The sequence below is a fragment of the Herpailurus yagouaroundi genome, unplaced genomic scaffold (genome assembly GCF_014898765.1).
Source record: "Herpailurus yagouaroundi ecotype Mexico unplaced genomic scaffold, PumYag 190, whole genome shotgun sequence".
Classification (NCBI taxonomy): Eukaryota; Metazoa; Chordata; class Mammalia; order Carnivora; family Felidae; genus Herpailurus; species Herpailurus yagouaroundi.
In genome coordinates, this window is record NW_024412421.1 from 19,096,557 (window position 1) to 19,117,942 (window position 21,386).

The window sequence follows — 21,386 nt, forward strand, 5'->3', positions numbered from 1 at the left end:
GTTTCTGGAGAAAGGCAGAGACCAACCTGAGTGGAACTGAGCTATTCACTGAGGAGGGCCTTACTTGACGTGCTGAAAGAGAACCCCATTCCCTGTGATGTACAGTCTACTTCCATCCAGCGTGCTTTCGATGCGGAGCTGTCCCAGTGCGGAGTCTGGGTACTTGACAAGCAGACCCAGGGCCATCGTGTACAACGGCTTCATAGACTCCAGGCCTGCTGCACGGCCCCCTTTCCCAGGGCTCAGGGGAGAACAGGAAGTCCGGGAACAGCCACCTGTGCCGGCGAGAAGGGGGTGACTCCTAGACTCCTCACAGTCATAATTGTATTGGAAGCTTTGGGTCTTGCTTCCTACTCCTGCCTTGAATTAGTACTAAAGAAACTTAGAGGAAGCTTATTTCCTTGCATAGCCAAATCTGATTCTTCTCAAAATCTGCATAATTTTAGGATACATAGGTTTAGAGGCCAAAGCTATTTGTTGGGAGGTAGGGTTGGGCGGGGGATTAATTTGCTGAATCATTAACATTTGAATTTCAGAAGTTTCAGTACAGCAGCCATTTGGCCCCATCCTCTGCAGGAATCTTCCTTTGTTCCAAGCTCTGCTCTAATTAATCATCTATGGGGAAGGCGACCCCATAGCACAGAACCTGATATGCATTACAGGCTTCTCAGACTCACAGCCCCTATCACTCCTGGGCAGAATTTCTCCTAGAGACAAACTATGTGGTATTACTTTTAGATTGGGTATTGGGATAGCTGGCTCACAGGCAGGACCTTGTTCTCCTGAAGTGGGTACAATGCACAGTCTATAAAATCCTGTCCCAGTGGCAACAGTGGGCCAGCAGGCAAGCTGCTGGGTGATTTTCATGGATCGTACAAGAGGGGTCATACCATCCTTATCACAGAGGAGGAAACTATCCTGAGAGGCTAATTAAGTACCTTGCCCCAAACCGTAAAGCTAGATGGGGCAGAGCTGGGATTTGAGGGCAGCTTGTCCATCTCCAAAGCTACTAGAGCCGTTTCCCTTAGTTATGGTGCTTTTCAAAAGACAAAAACCACACTTTGTATTTGGGGGCTGCTGCATGATTTACAGAGCCTGTCTGCAAACATGCTTTCCCTCCATCTTTATATAGCCCTTGTGGAACAGACACCACTCTGCTCATCTCTCAATGACCCATGTTCTCTGAGAAATAGAAGCCCTTGAAGGAGGGATTTGAACTCAGCCCTCTTAAGTGGATTGTAGACCCTGGAACAGGTTCCTGAGACCTGCTTCAGGATGCCACTAGTCCCATTTTTGCCTGGGGAAGAGGCTGGGAAAGTTAGGCCTAATCACAGCGAAAGACCCTATTCGATGCACAGACCAAACTTCACATGTGCAAGACAGTTTATATGTTCTCAGAATGCCAGCTGAGGCCACACTGCAACACAGCTAGCTCCCTGCAGCATGCATAGTAGCTTCCACAGATGTGCAGGATTTGGGAAATGGGATGGTGGAAGGCAAATAAAAACATGAGGACGAAACCAGAATGAGGTAGGGCTGGGAGCATAAAGGCCTGGATTGGACCAGGTCAAGAAGTGTTAGGAGCAGTCCTTTTGGGCTGGAACCGCCATCTTCCAGTAATTTGCCAAGATGACCAACACAAAGGGAGAGAGGAGAAGAACTCGCTATATGTTTTCTAGGCCTTTTAGAAAACATGGAGTTGTTCCTTTGGCAACACACATGCGAATCCACAAGAAAGGTGATATTGTGGACATCAAGGGAATGGGCACATTCAAAAAGGAATACACCACAAATGTTACCATGGCAAAACTGGAAGAGTCTGCAATGTTACCCAACATGCTATTGGCATTGTTGTAAACAAACAAGGGCAAGATTCTTGCTAAGAGAATTAATGTACATATTGAGCATATTAAGCACTCAAAGAGCCAAGATAGCGTGTGAAGGAAAATGGTCAGAAAAAGAAGGAAGCCAAGGAGAAAGGTACTTGGGTTCAACTGAAGTGCCAGCCTGCCCCACCCAGAGAAGCACACTTTGTGAGAACCAATGGAAAGGAGCCTGAGCTGCTGGAACCCATTCCCCGTGAATTCATGGCATGATAAATAAAAAAAAAAAATAAAAGACCTCAAGACTGTTTGAAAAAAAAAAAAAAAAAAAGTGTCAGGAGCAGGCAGAGACAGGCACAACAGCCAGAGGATTTGAACTAGGGAAACAAGGGAATTTGGGGATGGGTAAGATAACTGGAGCACTAATAGAGAATTTGCTTGAGAGTTTCCCACGCCCTCCAGCTATGCCTGGAAGAGGAAGGACGGCAGAGGCAGTCAGATGCTGCAAGTTGCTCCCCACTTCCTCAAGCAGAACAAACCTCCCCTCCCCTTGGGAAGCTTGCCCTTGGGCCCAACCTCCCTCCCTAGGACATTCAGGCCTGGTTTCCCCACCCAGGCTGGGCTGACCTACGTACAGCTCAATGGGAAGGCTGAGCAGACAGGGTGTACAAGGTTTCAGGCTGAAATTGTTCTTCTCAGATTCTAAGTCAGCCAAAACACCCGCTTCTCTCACCACCACCCAAAGCCCAAAGTGGCTGTGGGAGGGGAGATGTCTGTTCTTGGCTTTAACAGCTCAAGCCTCACCTGCCCCAGAGTGTCAAGGGCAGGGCAAGGTTCCTCTGGTGACATACCCATGTTCATCCGGTACAACCTTACAGCTTCAGTGAGCTCAGGGATTTCCAGAATTTCTACTTCTGCTTCTAACACATCTATGTTGGAGAAATTATCTGGTAGTAAAATCTTCTGGGAGCGTAGAAAATTCACTTGAAAAGCAAAGGGAAACAACATGAGATAAGATTATTTCTGATTTAACTGTAGGTCCAGGTTTGGGCAGGTTTGTGATACTGCAACATATCCTACGCCCTCCTTGTTCTGAAACAACTTCTAAACATACCTGGTTAGATAGGCTTTGAGTCTGTGGTTTCAAGGTGAAACACCCCAAATTACTTTGTTTTCCTGTGTCTGAGTCCATGGGTGTGGCCTCCCTTGGCCTGGCCTGGAGCTCCCAGGTGAGCATACTGGCCTTGAGACTTACCCTGTGAGTCTTGACCCAAGAGCAGGTCATTCCAAAAGAGGGAGTTGTCTTGCTGCTTACAGAGGAAAGGCCCAGCTGTGCCTGGGCTGGCAGGTGGCACTTGCAGTTTGTCCCTGCCTGGATTGCAGTGTGGGAGGCAGAGATGGAGCCAACACTAACGTCCTGTGTGAATCAACTTGGAGATTCAGAAGCACATCACAGACAACTTTCCAGGTTACTGTAAGTAGGAATGGCTGGGGTTCCAGGCATTTGGGCCCCAGTACAACTTGGTTGTTTCCTGTCCTATTCATCTAGGCAGCAGTAGCATCTTGGAATCAGAAAGCTCATTCAGTTCACACCCTAACGAGACCTTGTCCTAGGGTGGTGGGGGGAGGGAGGCTCGCTCTGTCCAGGGTTGAAGACTTCATCCCTCCTTAGGCCACTAGTTCAAGTAATCTTACAATAATTTGACTATATACTCTCCTTCCCTTTTATTCTGGTTTTAGTGGAAATGAGAGCAGGTAGGGACCATTCTTTGAAACAAAGGAATAGGAATAGGAAACCCTATTTCCTCAGTTTATGGTGAGAGGAATTGAGGCCAGGAGCCCAGGTGGATACATAAAGGCAAGCTAGAGAGTAGCTGACTTTGGAGCCCAGCTCAGGGCCTTGTCCTTCACACCAACTCCTGTGGCCTCTGATCACTGCAGGTAGTTTCCAGTGCCCCTTCACATCCAGGCCATCCCCAAATGAACAGGGAATAATATAGCCCTGAGGCTTGTGGGAGTCTAATGCTGAGAATCTGCTAGCCTTCCAGAAGGCCCTGTCATGCTTTCACCTCCTCAACCCAGGGAAGCTCCTGAGGCCTTAAGCACCAAGCTGAGCCACCAGGGTGTGTGGGATAGGGAGGGGTGGATAGGCCCTACCTATCAGCCCTCCACCCCCAGGATAAAGCAATCACCAATGAAGCGGAATTCACTGCACTCGCACTCGATTAGGGCCACAGTTTCAGCCAGCCACAGCAGATTGTCTTCAGTCACCAGGCTTGGATACTTGGCCACTAGGTCTAGGGGCAGAAAGCAGTAGTGCACTTCCTCTTCTGTGTCTAACAATGGTGTGTCCATGAGTCCCAAAGGTGCCTTATCATGGAGGCCTGGAAGAGAATGTGCAGAGGGGCATCACCACCTCTCAGAGGTTAGGGCTCTCACTGACCCAGGGGTCCCAGCTGAAGATGGAGAGATCACCCCAGAGATGGTCCCTGCCAGGTGCCTCCTTTCTCTCTCTCTCTCCCTCCCTCCCTCCCTCCCTCCCTCCCTCCCTCTCCTGTCTGTCTGTCTGTCTCTGGATGTAACTCTAATCTCAAATGCAGGAGTGTGGTGGGGAGAAAGACACAGAAATCTATTTTTTCTATACTGAAGGGCAGTAGGTATGTTGTAACATTTTGGCTTATGTACCCAACGTCATTAAGTTCATACTTGTTACCTGTCTAGTTTTAATTGATCAAACCAACTATTGTGACCCACAGCCAAAATAAATGCTTTTGACTCTCTTGGAAGCTCAAGACCCATCAGCAGTCGTTAATGGCTGTTCTCATGTCCCAGAGAGGCCAATCTATACTGCAAGGCATGCATCAGACAGTGATCATTTGGGGACATTCCTTGTGTGGTGGTTAGAGCTGACTTGAAAGGTTAGTGGAGTTCTCTGACTACTAGGAGGGGGCAGAATGCAGCCCAGCCTTGCCCAAGTAAAACCACTATGCAGAGAAATGAACGTGGAAGAGGATGTTTAGTTCCAGGGGGTAAGCAGCCTTGAAGAAGGCATGTGGCAAGGTACAAGATCAAAGGAGATGACGGAGAGGTGAAGAAAACATCCAGAACTAGTTCAAAAATCAGAGTATTCTCTGGATGGAAGCCACTTCTGTTAGGATGAGGAGAAGGGAAGCTGGTGTGGGCTATAGGATGGGTCAGCCTGTGGGTATACCTGTGAAGGCTGGACTTTTTATAGGAAATTCTGAGGGTTTGCTGATACACTTCCACGTTCGCCAGTAGTTCAAAGATGCTCTCTCAGCAACAGGTATGTCTGCAGGCCGTACACGTAGGTGGTGTTTCCCTTCCTTCAGATTATCTAGAGTCTGTTAGATACAGAAAATTACTACCTTGAAAATTCTAAATCATGTAACTATCTACCAGTTCTAGGGCAAAGTACCAGGAAAGATAGTATGTGTTTTACTTTGATAAAGTGTTTTGAAATAAATTTAGTCAATCATACATAAATATAAAAATTTAGGTCTATAAGATGACATGCTAATATTCAAAATTTCAGGGACTATTTCTCTTATCATTTTTAAATAATCTTTTTGGGTTATAACTTTATGCTGATTGATAGAAAGTTATCTTACATAAGTTAAAGAGTAATTTATATTTAATCATTAAAAGCTTGAGATTTTCTATCATTTCCCCTCAACAGTTTAAAAACCCTTTTGAACTGTTAGAGTTGCTGTGATCTGCTTATTGTTTGTGTTCATCCTAATCCTGGAACGTGATCTAAGCAGGGAATTGGAGGTAGCACAGGGTACCACATTTTTCAAAGCACTTTCACATACATTTGCTCATTTACCCTGACATAGCTCTGTGAGATAGATGTGGTAAATGTCTGCATTCCCATTTTACTGATGAGACAGTTGAGGTTAAAGGATTTGTGACTTGCTCAAGTAGTCTTTCACGTCCAGAGTTTCTGTACCTGAAGGAGCAAGTGACCAGGGTGGGCTGAGGCTCGAGTGGAGCACCCCAGATAGGCAGGGATGAAGCTCAGAGCAAAGGGTGGGATCATGCCACTCTTCACTCAAGGACCCATTTTCCTTCAAAAGTCCTGTACAGGGGGCAGCTTATCATAACATCAAGCCCATTTTTCCTGTACCTACTCTAGAAGAAAATAGTATTTTCCCATCAAATACTAGCAATAGCTGGAAAAGTTGTATTTGAAAGGCATCATGTGACAACTTTTTTCTCTAAGAGCCTCAAAATCAACAGAACACCTTAGATTCAGTATGATACTAATAAAAGAACCTGCTTCCAATCTAAACTACCAGATGAAACTCTGGTGAAGCTGGTCATAGGAATCCCGAGCTTTGAGAGGGCCCTCTGGTGGCCATACCTATAAAGTGCACCCACATAACTGCTTAAACTCTGAAAGGAGACTAGAAGTGGGAGAATTCTTCCTCACTTTAGGTGGCTGGTGGACTTGTGGAAGGATTGGAAAATGTCGGGGTTGTCGGAAGTGCTTTCCTGGGAGCACTGAGTAATGGGAGAGAAGAATAGTGTGTGTGTGACACCAGAAGAGAGTCTGTCATTCATTCATTTAAGAAATGCTTGTGTATCACCAGGGCCACAGATACTGTGCCTGGACTCAAGGAGCTCTCAGTTTGAGGGAAAGATGAGAAAAGACAAGAAAACCAACAATTTACATATACTGAGATAAGAGCCAGCATTGTTTTTGAAGTTTCAGGAGCTCCAGGAACCTAGGATTTCTTTCCACAGCACTGGAAGAAAATATAGGCTTTCTTGTCCCTCTTTGCTCAGGATTGCACACAACTTTAGCTTCTATGTGAAGCTGTCAGCTATCCTGAGGAGGGAAACTGGTGAGAGATGGATTTCTGTATGAGGGAGTAGTTGGCCTCGGGCAAAGAAATAAAACTGAGGTTCTAGGAAGGTGACAGACTGGAACAGTTTCTGCATCAGTGAGTGAGCAGGATTATTGAGTTAAAATGAGATGATAATGATGATGATGATGATAATAATAATAAATTATATTATTATAATATATAATGTAGTATTTGTACTGAGAAAAGGGACAAAGAAAACAGTGACTGCACAGGAGGGACAGGACAGGGTGGGAAGATGGTAGGTAGAGATATACACTAAGTCACCTGCCTCTGTGCCTTGATTGTAGCTTTAAGGTGTATGGAGGTTGAGGAAGTGAGAAGTGAGGGAGATGAGTCTAGAGCAGTAAACAAGAGCCAGAGAGTGAACAGCTCTGTAAGCTGAGCTGAGGAGTTTCATATATCTCCTGGTTAAGTGAAGCCATTGAAGGATTTAAAGCAGGAACTGTAACTTGACTGATAGTCACACTATCTCCACTCAGTCAGTCAGCAAGCCCTGTGACTCCATCCCCTGCTTTCTGCTCCACCCTCTTCCTCCTTTCCCTTTCCCCAGTCCTGGTCCTCTCATCCCCAGGTCCTTTCCATACAGTGTATCTTTCGAACATGCAAATGAGTCCAAACCAGTCTCCATCTTAAAAAACTTCGGTGCTCCCCACTACCTATGGGGCATCCAAATTCTTTTTAGCATTGCATGCGAGGTCCTTCACAATCATTGGAGGCAGCAGGATATACACAACAAGCATGGAGCCTTGAACTCAGACAGACTGGGGTTTGAATCTTGCTTGGTCACTTAAGAGCAGGCACTTTTTTTTTTTTTTAAGATTTTATCTTTTAAGTAATCTCTACATCCAATATGGGGTTTGAACTCACACCCCCAAGATCAAGAGTCTCACACTCTACTAACTGATCCAGTCAGGCACCCCTACCCAGGCATTTTAAAACTGAATTCTCCTAATGCCCCCCTTACACAAAGTAGGTTTTACTATTATCATTCCCTTTTAGCAAATGGGAAACAAGACCCAAGAAGAGAATGAGTACTCAGTGCCCCAAGTAAGAGGAAATGCTACAAATGGAACCCAGGATTCTAGAGTCCGTGCTCTTAACCACTGCTCTTGACCACCTGCCTCCCATCTGTCACTTAACATCTAGAAGCCTCAGGCTCCTCATAGGCAAAGTCGAGATAGTAAAATCTGGAAGATGTTGTAAGGATTAAAGGAAATAATATGTTAATTTCCTTTTTTAAAGTTTATTTATTTATTTTGAAGAGAGAGAGTGCAAGTGGGGGAAGGACAGAGAGAGGAGGAGAGAGAGAATCCCAAGCAGACTCTGCACTGTCAGCACAGAGCCTGATACAGGGCTCAAACCCACAAACCACGAGATCATGACCTGAGCCAAAGTCAGATGCTTGACTGAAACACCCAGGTGCCCCTAATTTCCTTCCATTTAATGGTCAGATCCCAAACTACCTTTCCAGCTTCATCTTACCATTCTGTCTGCACTCCATCATCAGTGATACTCAAGTCCACAAAACTCCAAAGACACACCATGTTCTGTAATGACTCCTCAATTTTATATATACCATTTCCTCTTCCCAGAACACTTCTCTCCTCCCTTCACTGCCTGAAAATCCTGGAGCCTATCCTAGCTAGAGCAGGTCATCCTCTTTTGTTCCCATAGACCCTTCTGAACTTCTCCATCTGGGTCTCTGTGGCTTGATTTCAGGCCTGTTCTTTCAGGCTTTGGGAGGAAGGACTGACTTGATGCATCCCAGCTTCTAGTCTAGAACCCGATGTGTAGTAAGTGCTTAACTGCTGCGTTAAATGAAAGAATTCACATAAATGGAGAGCTAGAAGGCTGAGTCCTCTGGAAATAAAAGCAAAATGAAACATGAGGGAGCCCAAAATGAGCTGGCAGAGAAGCAGACTACATTCACAAAAACTGAGTATCCAAAGATGTTGAATATCCAAAACCACAGGAAAAGCTAACATAGGATTACAATGGGCAGTGCTCAGAGAGTTCAGAGGGCAGTGAATACAGTGATTCCAACTTGGGACCTAGAGTCCAGAGGGAAGATCTAAGGGGGAGAGGGACAAGGATGAAGGAGAAGAAGGAGACAGGATGACAGGAAGAAGAGTCTCAACTTCAGTCTGATTGGTGATGGATCAAAAGATGCTGGGTGAAGTAGCAAGAAAAAAGAGTAAAACTAGGGAGAGCCTGCAAGCGACAGTGGACCATTCAAAACCCATACTAAGCTGACAGCATCAGAAGAACTTGAACTTGCCATTTGTGTTTCACTTGCAGATTCAAATCCTGAAATTCTGTCCCAATGGAGGAAACAACAGTGCCTTTGATCAACTCTGTATTGGCCATTGTGGAAGGGACCTATTGGGGGAGGGAAATCCCTGTCTGGGAGAACAACCTATTGTTCTGGGCCTAGATGGCCTTTTTGGAAGTGCTGTTTGGTACCCAGGTATATCCTGTGGGGTGGGTCAGTACTGATAGTCCAACTAGCTTGAGAGATGTATTAGCTGAGGGGAGAATGACCTATTTTGTAGACGTGAAATCTCCATTTCTTGCCATTTCTGTAAATGTGAAAGTGTGAGCTGTACCATTCTCTCCAAGAAAGGTATGTTTGAAAAATCTTAAAAAAGAAAAACATACAAATAAATCCTAAGAGATCACAATTCCTGCCAGTCAAGTCGTGCTGCATGCACTAGGCCCAGGAGCCTTAACTAGGTTGTCTTCTTTTTTTTTTTTTTTTTTTTTTTTTGAGAGAGAGAGAGATGGAGTGCAAGCAGGGGAGGTGCAGAGAGAGAGGGAGACACAGAATCCAAAGCAGGCTCCAGGCTGGCTGTGAGCTGTCAGCACAGAGCCCAATGTGGGGCTCAAACCCACAGACGGCAAGATCATGACCTGAGCCAAAGTCAGACGCTCAACCAACTGAGCCACCCAGGTGTCCCAACTGGGTTGTCTTCTAAATTCTCTCAGCCAGTCCTCGCTCTGGCTTCTAGAAACACAAGGCCTTCTTGTGGGAAGCCATTTAGGTGCTATAGGAACCCAAAGAACACATTCCCTAAACCCCTCACTCTGCTTTATTGTTCTCAATAACACCTACTTATTTATTTAACATCTGCTAGTCTCCCCTAGTAGATAAAACCTCCAATACCATGATGATCTTGCCTGGTTTGTTCTCTGCTTTATTTGCAGCACCCACAACAGTGCCTGAGGAATCTCAATACATTTTCATGGAATGAATGAAGTAATGAATGAGTGAAGAGAATTTCAGAGAGCCTAGCTTCTTAGTGTTCTTTGGGTTTGTTAACTGAAATTGTCACAGAGTATTTGACTAGTCTTCTGTGGACTTCAATTCTACTTCTATCTGCCTGAATATTACTTCTATGACTTTTACTATTCATATGCTATGACCTAGAAAGTTACTAAAGGGAGGATTTCTTTAGGGAAATATAGATATAAATTCAAATGGCTAATTACTAGCACAGGGATAATTAATGTCACTTTTGGTCTAGATAGTAGTGAAAAAATTTGTCAATCAGAAGCAATGTAAGACTAATGGCATGGGGGCAAGTGTGTGTGTGTATATGTATGGCTGCCAAAAGATGGCTGACAAATGCACTACTGGAAGAACTCTGGGACTTAATGGAGGTTTTCCAAGTACAACCAGTGCTTAGAGATGCCTTAAGCTCTGATGTGGGCTGTTGGAGGGATCTGGGGGTGGGGGAGTGGGGACTTGCAACTGTCTTGTAAAAACAAGGAAGGCCAGCATCAATCTGCAGCTCAAGGGAAGCAAGGTTAGTAGAACAAAAGGATATGCAGAACAGCTGCAATCAGCCAAGGAAGTCAAATAAGACACAAACCTGTCCCTCCACTGCCAGTTCCAGTGCCCTGACCCTGCAGAAGTAGATTTAGCCTTCATAGGTCATCTTGGGTGCACCATTCAGTGTTCTCTCAGTGGATGTTTGTTAAACACCTGTTACAGGTTGGGTACTATGAGATACTAGAAATGCAAACATGAAAAGAATACAGGCCAGTGAGGGAGAAAGACCTATGAATACTTGATCCAAACAGAATTAACATTGATAGGTGACAGGAATTAACTCTGAGAGCAGAGAGACAAAAACTCCGCCTGGAAGTGTCAGGCTAGACTTCCCTTGGACCACATTTAGGGTAAATCTTAAAGGGGAAGCATTCTAGGAAGAAGGAACACCAAGTAAAAAGGTGTGGAGAGGTGGTGTTTGGGGTGCTTAGGGACATGGCTGGATTTCAAAGTGTGTGTGTGAGTGCCCACACAAGAACATAGGTTTGGGTATGTGTTAGGCTATGAGTCCAGGCAAGCAGTTGCCAGGTCCAGGGTTGTCCACTTACCCATATCTACAGACAAGCTACACTGTTGGGATGAATATCTACTGTTTATGTAATCTTCCTTTCCAAGACCACAGTGGTAATCTGTCTTAACATCATGAGTAATAGAAACTGTGAGACTGTCCCTTGTCTGTTTTCTTGAAAGCATCATTTGTGTGATCAACATAAAAACTCTCTGGTTCCCTTGAACACAAGAAATGCAGGTGTATTTGGGTTGCTTGCTGGTAGCAGAATGCTTATAGGAAGAATAATTTAAGTTTCCGAGCGTAGAAGTCGCCAGATGGTGATGGAAAAGGAAACACAAGTAGCATGTACTATCATACTAAGTCCTCAGTGGGGTTCAAGGGGGCAAGTAAAGGAATCGACAGTCTGCCAAGAACTTTGAACTCTTGTGAGTGACCCTGAAGAGAAATTTCACACTGCAGTAGCAGCTATGACTCTCAACCAGGCTGATAGCTTGTGAGAGGCTTGAAGCAGTTTACATTTAGGCAAAGGGGACTCCCCAAATTACAGAGAAAGTTCTAGGAAGCACTATAATGTTAATGTACAGACCTGGAATAGCTACTCTGTACTTCCTCTGTGAACATCCAGGCTAATAGATTTACATACCAGCTTTGATGACTCCCAGATTTATACCTCTAGATCAGATTGCTCCCATGAATTCCAAAACTTACACAATTGAGCTGCCTTCTCACCATGACCACTTGGATGTTTAATAAATACCCTTTTCTTGCCTCTCAAACTTAACACATTCAAATCCTAACTCCTGATTTCTCCCCCTAAACCTGCACATTCTTTGGAATCCACCATTCCTCTTACTGCTCAGTATACAAAAGAATTATCTATTCTTTCTCATTCTACCAACGATTCATTAGCAAACTGTGTCAGTTTTTTCAAGATACATCCAGAATTTGAACACTTCTTTTACCACCTTAGGCCAAACTACCACTATCTTTTATCTGGATGCTATAGGAACCTCCTAACTAACTGGTCTTCCTCCTTCTTCCTGTGTCCCACTCTTCACTGGCCAGGGGTCAGCAAATTTTTTTCTGTAAAAGGGCAGAGAGCAAATACTTTAGGCTTTGAGAATATGGTTCCTGTTGCCACTATTCAACTCTGTATTGTATGTAGCTCAAGAGCAGCTATAAATAATACATAAACAAATGAGCATGGCTGTGTTCCAGTAAAACTTAATGGACACAGGGGTGCCTGGGTGGCTCTGTCAGTTGGGCGTCTGACTTCAGCTTAGGTCATGATTTCACTGCTCGTGAGTTCGAGCCTCACATCGGGCTTTGTGCTGACAGCTCAGAGCCTACAACCTGCTTTGGATTCTATCTCCCTCTCTCTCTGCCCCTGCTCATGCTCTGTCTCTCTCTCCTTCAAAAATAAATAAAATTAAAGAAAAAACTTATGGACACTGAAGTTTGAGTTTCATATAATTTTTATGTGCCACAAAATATTTTTCTTTTGGTTTTTCAACCATCTAAAAAATGTAAAAATCAGTCATAGCTAACAGGTTGTATAAAGGTAGTGGGCTGAATTTCGTCTATGGGCTATAGTTTGATGATTCCTCGTCTAATATCAGGACAGAAGTCAATGATTTTTTAAATAGTGTTATTGAAATATATTTAATGTGAAATGTATTCACATATATAATATGAATGATAAAATCTCCAATTTAAATTGTACAGTTCAATGGTTTTTAATGTGTTCACAGAATTGTGCAATCATCACCACAATCTATTTCAACATCCTAAAAAGTAACTCTGCACCCATTAACAGTCATTGCCAATCCTGCCCACCCTAGCCTTCCCACCCTCTACCTTAGCGCCAGGCAACAGCTAATTTACTTTCTGTCTCTATAACTTTACCTATTATGTACATTTTATATAAATGGAATCATACAATATATTTGAGTCTGGCTTCTTTAACTTAGCATAATGTTTCAAAGTTTATCCTTGTTGTTACATGTATCAGTACTTCATTCCTTAAAAATTTTTTTAGGGGGCGCCTGGGTGGCTCAGTCGGTTAAGCGGCCGACTTCGGCTCAGGTCATGATCTCGCGGTCCGTGAGTTTGAGCCCCACGTAGGGCTCTGTGCTGACAGCTCAGAGCCTGGAGCCTGTTTCGGATTCTGTGTCTCCCTCTCTCTGACCCTCCCCTTTCATGCTCTGTCTCTCCCTGTCTCAAAAATAAATAAAAAAACGTTAAAAAAATTTTTTTTAATGTTTATTTTTGAGAGAGAGACAGAGACAGAGTGTGAGCAGGGGAGGAGCAGAAAGAGAGGGAGACACAGAATCCAGAAGGCTCCAGGCCCTGAGCTGTTGGCACACAGTGCGATGTGGGGCTCGAACTCTTGAACTGCAAGATCATGACCTGAGCCAAAGTCGGATGCTCAACTGACTGAACCACCCAGACACTTCATCTCTTTTTATTGACAAATAATATTCATTTGTATAGATGGATATACATTTGTTTGCCTATTCATCAGCTGATGAACATAAGGATTGCTTCTACTCTTTGACTACTATGAGTAATGCTGCTATGAACATTTGTCTACAAGTTTTTGTGTGGACATAAGTTTTAATTTTTCTTGGGTATATACCTAGAAGGGGAATTAACTGGGTCACATCATAACTCTTTAACTTTTTTAGAAACTGTCAGACTGTTTTCCAAAGAAACTGTACAAATTTACATTCCCATTAGCAGTGTATGAAGGTTCCGATTTCTCCACATCCTTGCCAACACCTGTTATTGCCCCTCTCTCTCTCTCTCTCTCTCTCTTTACTCATCTCTTTTGAGAGAGAGAGAGGGAGGGAGGGAGAGGAGGGAGAGAGAGAGAGAGGGAGGGAGGCAGATAGAGAGGGAGAGAGAGAATCCCAAGCAGGTTTGGCACTGTCAGTGCACACTGGGCTCCATCTCAGGACGGTGAGATCATGACTTGAGCCAAGATCAAGAGGGAGGCTTAACCAACTGAGCCCCCTAGGCACCCTTAGCCTGTCTTTTTGATGATAGCCATCTTAGTGGTGTGAAGTGATATCTCATTGTGGTTTGCATTTGTATTTCCCTGATGGCTAACTATGTTAAACATTTTTTCATGTGCTTATTCCCCATTTGTATATATTCTTTGGAGAAATGTCTACTCAAATCGTTTACACATTTTAAAATATGATTGTCTTTTTATTGTTTAGTTGTAAGAGTGCTTTATATATTCTGGTTACAGGTCCCTTATCAGATATGTGATTTGCAAATTTTTTGTTTCATTCTCTGGGTTGTCTTTTTCACTTTCTTGATGGTGTCCTTTGAAGCACAAAAGTTTTTAACTTTGATGAAGTCCAATTTATCTATATTTTTTCTTTGGTTGCTTGTGCTTTTGGTGTTGAACCTGAGAAACCATTGCTTAACCCAAGGTCCAATAATCTTCTAAAACTTAAATTTGATCAGTTTACTTCTTTAAGTATCTCCCAAAGCTACCTATAACATTTGGAATAGATCTTATATCTTTAATGTGGCCTGTAAGACTCTGTAAGATCTGCCCCCTGGCTTCCTCTGACCTCACCATCTATCTACCTTCGATCTTCTACTTTTCATTGTACCAGCCTCTGAGATTGCCTCTTTCAAGTCACTCTAACCTCAGGGTGTTTTTATGTGCCTTTCCTTATGCCTGGAAGCTCTTAACTCAGACATCAGCATGACTTATTTCTCCTGCAGGTTTTGCTCAAATGTTGCCTTGTCATTGAGGCCCACCCTTACCACTCTTTCTAAAGGAGTAGCTTCCTTGGTCTCAGTCACTTGTTATCTCCTTTCCACATACTACACATTTGTACATTTAAAAACAAGCAGGTTAGATATAAATGTTTTATTCTTTCAACTAAGCTCCAATACTACAAGGGCAGTGACTGACAGAATAAAAACTACACGCACAAAAAGAAAATCATATAAGCACATTCTGAAACCTCAAGAAGTCCTACAATACAGAAATGCCCTCTTCCTTCACTATTACACATGAAGCACTGCTCTATTCTTCAGTATTTACCTCTACCTGACATTGTATGGCTATATGGTTCATTCCTATATCTCCAGTGCTTGGCCCTTGATTGGTGCTCAGTACACAATAAATGTTACACTTGGAATCAAGCGTAGATAGATTCTGAGTGTAATAGATACTGAGTGTGTCCTTTGGAGGCCAAAGCTACAGACTGAAAGGAGGTAGAGTAGGCAGGTGAAGAAGGGTGGGAAAGAGAAAGAGTGGAAATGTGGGGGGATAAGGAGTGGTGGAGAGTATAGCAGCAGTGTGAGACAAGGTGTCTGTACTCCAGAAGCTTCCCATCTCATTCTGATGGTTTGCTCTTCTACATGGCTTTCCAAAAAAAGCCTACTGTGTAACAGAAAATTCTGAGTAAGATATGTGATCTGCTGAGTGTGTAGTAACTTTAGTTACTTTAGCCATTAGTTAGCAGGTGGCAGAGTCCCATTTTTTTTACTAGGAGTTAAATCTGAGGGATGCTACAGTGAGGAGTGCCAACACTTAAGAACAGTTTAGATATGTGCTAATATGATAGCCATTAGCCATATGTGACTACTGAGTACTTGAAATGCAATAATCTGAATCTGAGATGTATTATAAGTATAAAACACATCAGATTTTGAAGATTTAGTACAAAAAATGTAAAATATATCAGTTTTAAAATACTTATTACATGTTGAAATGATAGTTTTTTTTTTAATTTTTTTTTAACATTTATTTATTTTTGAGACAGAGAGAGACAGAGCATGAACGGGGGAGGGGCAGAGAGGGAGGGAGACACAGAATCAGAAGCAGGCTCCAGGCTCTGAGCCATCAGCCCAGAGCCCGACGCGGGGCTCGAACCCACGGACCGCGAGATCGTGACCTGAGCCGAAGTCGGACGCTCAACCGACTGAGCCACCCAGGCGCCCCGAGATGATAGTATTTTAAGTATATTGAGTTAAATAAGATATATTATTAAATTTAGTGTCACTTTTTAATTTTTTAAATATGGCTGCTGAAAGTTTAAAATTACTTGTGACATCTTATTTTTATTGGTTCATACCATGTTTTTCTTAAAGCCCACAGGAATAATTTCTGGTACCCAAAATGTTTTCAGTAAATACTGGCTGAATGAATTAAATTGCGCTGCCTGTGGAAAGTCTTTAGACTAATAATTGGAAAATTCCATTTTCTCCAAGCAAAGCATCTGTACATTTATGAAAGAACCTGAATATATGGGCAGGCCTTAGCAATGGGGAAAGTGATGGAAATGTGTGAGACTGTTGATTTGCTTGAGATGGCCATTGATTCTTCAGCTGTATTTATACTCTTCTTCAAAGAATAAACATCACTTCAGTTAGCCCAGCCTAAATGTTTATTTCTTTGAAAACACTATTTCCAAAACATAAGCACTTGTTTTATTATATCTTTTAGGGAGGCAGATCCACATGATTCTTCAAATACTTCTGCTCACACAACTTGGAACTTGGGAACTGGACCAGCTCATTGGCCTCTAAGTTGCTACATCCCATTCTGAAGTTGCTTCCCAGACAGATGTTGTTTCAATGGGAAGTGAGGACAGGAAAGGACTTAAAGGGCTTTATAAACTGTTTGTATAATAGGCTTGTGTTCTTTAAAATGGTTCAAAAATTGCCTTGATCTCTTTGATTTTCTGCAATGAACAAATGATTCCCTTCTTTTCCTCACAAAATGGTGCCTTGGCATAAAGTCATCAGTAATCCTGACATGTGAGGCCATTTAAGTAATTTTGAAGCCACTTGTAAGCAATTCTAGCACTCCACTCCAGGGGTAGTTGAAAAAAATTTTGTTTCAGGTGGGTAGCTTTAAACAAATAAAAAGAAGGGGTGCCTGGGTGGTTCAGTCGATTAAGCATCTGATTCAGTTCAGGTCATGATCTCATGGTTTCATGGAATCGAGCCCCACATCTCCCTTGAGACTCTCCCTCTTGAGACTCTCCCTCTTTCTCTGCCCCAGCCCTGCTTGCTCTCTCTCTCTCTCTCAAAATAAATAAATAAACTTTAAAAAATAAAAGAAAAATAAATGAAAAGAATACTACCATCAACTTGCATTGGAGTATGTGAAGGATTTTGATTTCCAAATACATAGTAACTTATGAAAAAAACATTAAATTACTTAGGAATATCTATAAAAACACACAGTATGAAATGTTCTTATTCCTGTATGACCCAAACATGCACTGTCTATTTCAATTTTCTTCTAAGATGTGTTGGGGAGGCACAGCTGGTAGTGCCCTAAGCTGAACTGTGACTTGCTGGCTCAGTGCTTGTGGAGATGGAGTAAACAACACTTTGTCCAGACAGTGGAATTAATATGGAGCATGGCCAATGGTCCTTTCTAGCCATAATATTTAGCTTTTCTAGTTAAAAAAAAAAATCATTGTCCAAAAACTAAGAATAAACTACTTAAGAGAAGCCACAGAAGTGGTTTCTGTAGTTAGGAGGAAAGTTAAGATTCAAGAAGAATCTTAAAATAGGATTTTCAAAAGTCAAGGGCACCCTCTCAGCAGTTGGTTAAGTCCTATCCTGGGTCTGTGGTGGGTACTGGTATAGATAAGGCAGAGTCAGGATGAAAGCCTTTATTCAGGACATGCATTTCCAGTGTATTATTTATTACTTTAACTCACTCATCACACTTCCCCATTAACAGGGTCATCCCAGAAACCAGTAATTGAAAGGACACAACATTTAGTGCTATAAGGCCTATGTTACTGATCACTCCTGGAAGACAAGAGTATCTTACCTGCAGCAAAGGCATCAGCTGCAAACCCAGTGCTTGCTCATAGAGTAAGTTTAGTTCAGCACAACTGGAGAAGGAGAGTTTGGAGGTGTAGAGGTAATAGTGCACGTGCCTAAATGTGGAACCATCTCTGTCGATGAATAGCCTCTGGCTTTCCAAAGAAGTCAAGGCTGAAGCCTCTTTCCACAGCAAGGAGTCTGGGAACTGAGCAAGTTTACTTCTGGGAACTGAGAAATGCCAGCCCCCAACGTTGAAATGAAACAAATCCTCTGCTGATTCATGAGGCATGCCAGGCTCCTCCTAAAGGGAGAATGAAAACAGAGCTATGCAAGAAAAAGAAACAAAAAGCGTCCATACTGAAATGGAAGAAGTAAAACTATCTCTATTTGTAGATGATGTGATCTTGCATATAGAAAATCCTAAGGAATTCACTAGAAAATTATGAGAAATGAACTCAACGGGGTGAAGGGTATAGATCAATATATCATCAATTGTATTTTTATATACTAGCAATGAACAATCCAAAAATGAGATTAAGAAAACAATATATCAAAAAAACAAAATATTTAGGAATACATTTACAAAAGAAGTGTAATACTTGTACTCTGAAAAGTTCAAAACACTGTTGAAAAAAAATTTTTTTAATTTTTTTAATGTTTTTATTTATTTTTGAAGGAGAGAGACAGACAGAGCATGAGCAGGGGAGGAGCAGAGAGAGAGGGAGACACAGAATTCGAAGCAGGCTCCAAGCTGTCAGCACAGAGCCTGATGTGGGGCTGGAACACACAAACTGTGAGATCATGACCTGAGCCAAAGCCAGACGCTCAACCAGCTGAGCCACCCAGGCGCCCCTGTTGAAAAAAAAAATTTAAAGACCTAAGTAAATGGAAAAACATCTCATATTTATGAATCAGAAGACTTAATACTGCTAAGACTGCAATACCCTCCAAATTGATCTATAGATTGAACACAATCCCTATAAAAATTCCAGCTGCCTTTTTTCTGCAAAAATTGACAAGCTGATGTTAAAATCCATATGGAAATACAAAGGACACAGAATAGTAAAAAAAAAAAAATCTTGAAAAAGAGAACGAAATTTGATGATTCATACTTCCCACTTGCAAAACTAACTAAAAAGGTATAGTAATCAAGATAGTGTGCTATTAGTGTAAGGAAACATATGGTTATGAATTTGATAAGGGAGTCAAGCAATTCAATGGGTAAAGAATACCTTTTCAAAAAATGATGCTAGGACAATTGGACATCCACATGCAAAAAGAAAACCAACTAAACTAAAAACCCTACCTCACACCATACACAAAAATTAATACTAAGTGGACCAAACCTAAAAATAAGAGCTAAAAATATAAAACCTTTAGAAGGAAACACAAAATCTTTATAATCTTGGATTAGGCAATGCTTTCTTAGATAAGATACAAAATGACAAGTGAAATAAATAAAAGTCCATCAAAATTAAAAATGTTTGCGCTTCAAAGGACACCATCAAGAAAGTAAAAAGACAACCCATATGATAGATCAAAATATTCACAAATCACATATCTAATAAAGAACTTGTATTTAGACTACATAAAAAACTCTTACAACTCGAGTGCCTGGGTGGCTCAGTCAGTTAAGCAGTTAAGCATTCCACCTTTGGCTCAGGTCATATCTTGTGGTTTGTGAGTTCAAGGCCCATGTTGGGCTCTGTGCTGACAGTTCAGAACCTGGAGCCTACTTCAGATCCTCTGTCTCCCTACTCTTGCTCCCCCCTCCACACTATTCCCCCTCCCCCATCGCTCTTGCTCTTTATCCCTCTCTCAAAAATAAACATTTTTTTTTTTAAAAAAGAACTCTTACAATTCAATAATAGAAATAAGATGAACAAGCAAATTTAAAGGGAGGCGGGTAAAAACTCTAAAAAGACATTTCTCCAAAGTAGATACACAAATGTCAATAGCACATGAAATGATACTTAACATCAGTAGGTATCAGGGATATGCAAATCAAAACTTGCAGTGAGATACCACTTCACCACCCAGTAGGAGGACCTGAATCAAAGTGATAGTTAACAACAAGTGTTGACAAGGACTGGAGAAATCGGAACTCCTTTACACTGCTGGTGGGAGTGTAAAATGGTGCAGCTGCTCTGGAAAACAGTTCAGTGGTTCCTCAAAATGTTAAATACGTAGTTACTATATGGCCCAGCAATGCCACTTCTAGGTATAAACTCAAGAAAAATGAAAACCTAGGTCTACACAAAAACTTACAGACAAATGTTCATAGAAGCATTATTCATAACAAACAGTAGAAACAACCCAATGTCAATCAACTGATGAATGAATAAACAAAATGTAGTGTATCCATACAATGGAATATTATTTGTCAATAAAAAGGAAGTACCGATATGTGCTACAAGTCAGATGAAACCTTGAAATGTTATGCTAAGTAAAAGAAGGCCAGCAACAAAAGACCACATATTACATGATTCCATCTATGTGTAATGTGCAGAATAGGCAAATTTGTAGAGAGTAGATTAGTGGTGGCTCAGGGTTGGAGAGGTTGTGGGGGAAATGGGCAGTGGCTAGTAACAGGTATGGAATTTCCTTCTCAGATAATGAAACTTGTAAAATTGATTGTGGTACTAATTGCACAACTCTGTAAATATACTAAAACCCACTGGATTGTAAACTTTAAAATGGTAAATTGTAGTATGGGAATTATATGTTAATAAAGCCATTTAAAAAAGAGAATTATGAGGAAGGCACTCCCCACCCCACTGAGCGTATGCAGAGCTCTCTTGGGGTCATACCTGCAGAGACATCACATTATTGAGGCCATAACAGGATAGCTGAATGCTGTGGTTTCCTTTTAATATATACAAAGACAGCAAAGATCATTAACCTTCCTCAGCTCATTGTTAAAAGTTCAAGGTTATCTATTCGTAAGTGAATTGTCTATTTTGCCTTAAGATGGCCTAGCTTATCAACACTATAGAAAAGTAGAACATATAAACATACAAATCATCAAACATACACATCATCTGTTTCAGATTTTAAAATAAACACTCAAGGAGCACTACTCTTGTAAACAAAATTTAAAAGGTGGCAAATAGTACATAAAATAATACCTAAAAAAGAACCATAAAACAATTTTGAATTCTAGGTAAAAATTATGCATGCTGAAGCAACTGGGGTGCAATGTATTGATACTTAACATTTTGAAATGCATCAAAAAGCAATGTGGATTGATAAAGGGATAAATACATGGACATGGGATAAAACATATACAGCAAAATATTAACTATAGAATCTAGGTGGTGACTATATAGTTCTTTCAACCTATCTAAATGTTTCAAAATTTGCATTAAAATGGTGGGGGGGGGGGAGGGGCGCCTGGGTGGCGCAGTCGGTTAAGCGTCCGACTTCAGCCAGGTCACGATCTCGCGGTCCGTGAGTTCGATCCCCGCATCAGGCTCTGGGCTGATGGCTCAGAGCCTGGAGCCTGTTTC

General features: G+C 42.0%; 2 protein-coding genes across 8 annotated transcripts in view; one reads left to right on the forward strand and one right to left on the reverse strand.

The window, feature by feature from the left end:
- The window catches only part of PLEKHG4 (pleckstrin homology and RhoGEF domain containing G4), a 36,330-nt gene extending 19,224 nt beyond the window's left edge, over window positions 1–17,106 (forward strand). For both annotated transcript variants that reach the window (XM_040498277.1, XM_040498276.1), the window contains exon 22: window positions 16,535–17,106. In XM_040498277.1, coding sequence (XP_040354211.1) covers window positions 16,535–16,552 — 18 coding nt within the window. In that variant the 3' untranslated portion in view covers window positions 16,553–17,106. The remainder of the gene's footprint in view (window positions 1–16,534) is intronic.
- Window positions 1–21,386, reverse strand: part of KCTD19 (potassium channel tetramerization domain containing 19) — a 31,767-nt gene that overhangs the window by 8,385 nt on the left and 1,996 nt on the right. For 4 of the 6 annotated variants that reach the window (XM_040498281.1, XM_040498282.1, XM_040498280.1 and 1 more), the window contains exons 2-6: window positions 17,882–18,178; window positions 5,035–5,185; window positions 4,016–4,207; window positions 2,675–2,806; window positions 65–275 (exon numbers count right to left, since the gene is read on the reverse strand). In XM_040498281.1, the coding sequence (XP_040354215.1) occupies window positions 65–275; window positions 2,675–2,806; window positions 4,016–4,207; window positions 5,035–5,185; window positions 17,882–18,178 (983 nt within the window). Of the gene's footprint in view, window positions 1–64; window positions 276–2,674; window positions 2,807–4,015; window positions 4,208–5,034; window positions 5,186–10,587; window positions 10,728–17,881; window positions 18,179–21,386 lie in introns of those variants that run through there. The other 2 variants (XM_040498286.1, XM_040498284.1) reach the window with 2 other exon arrangements.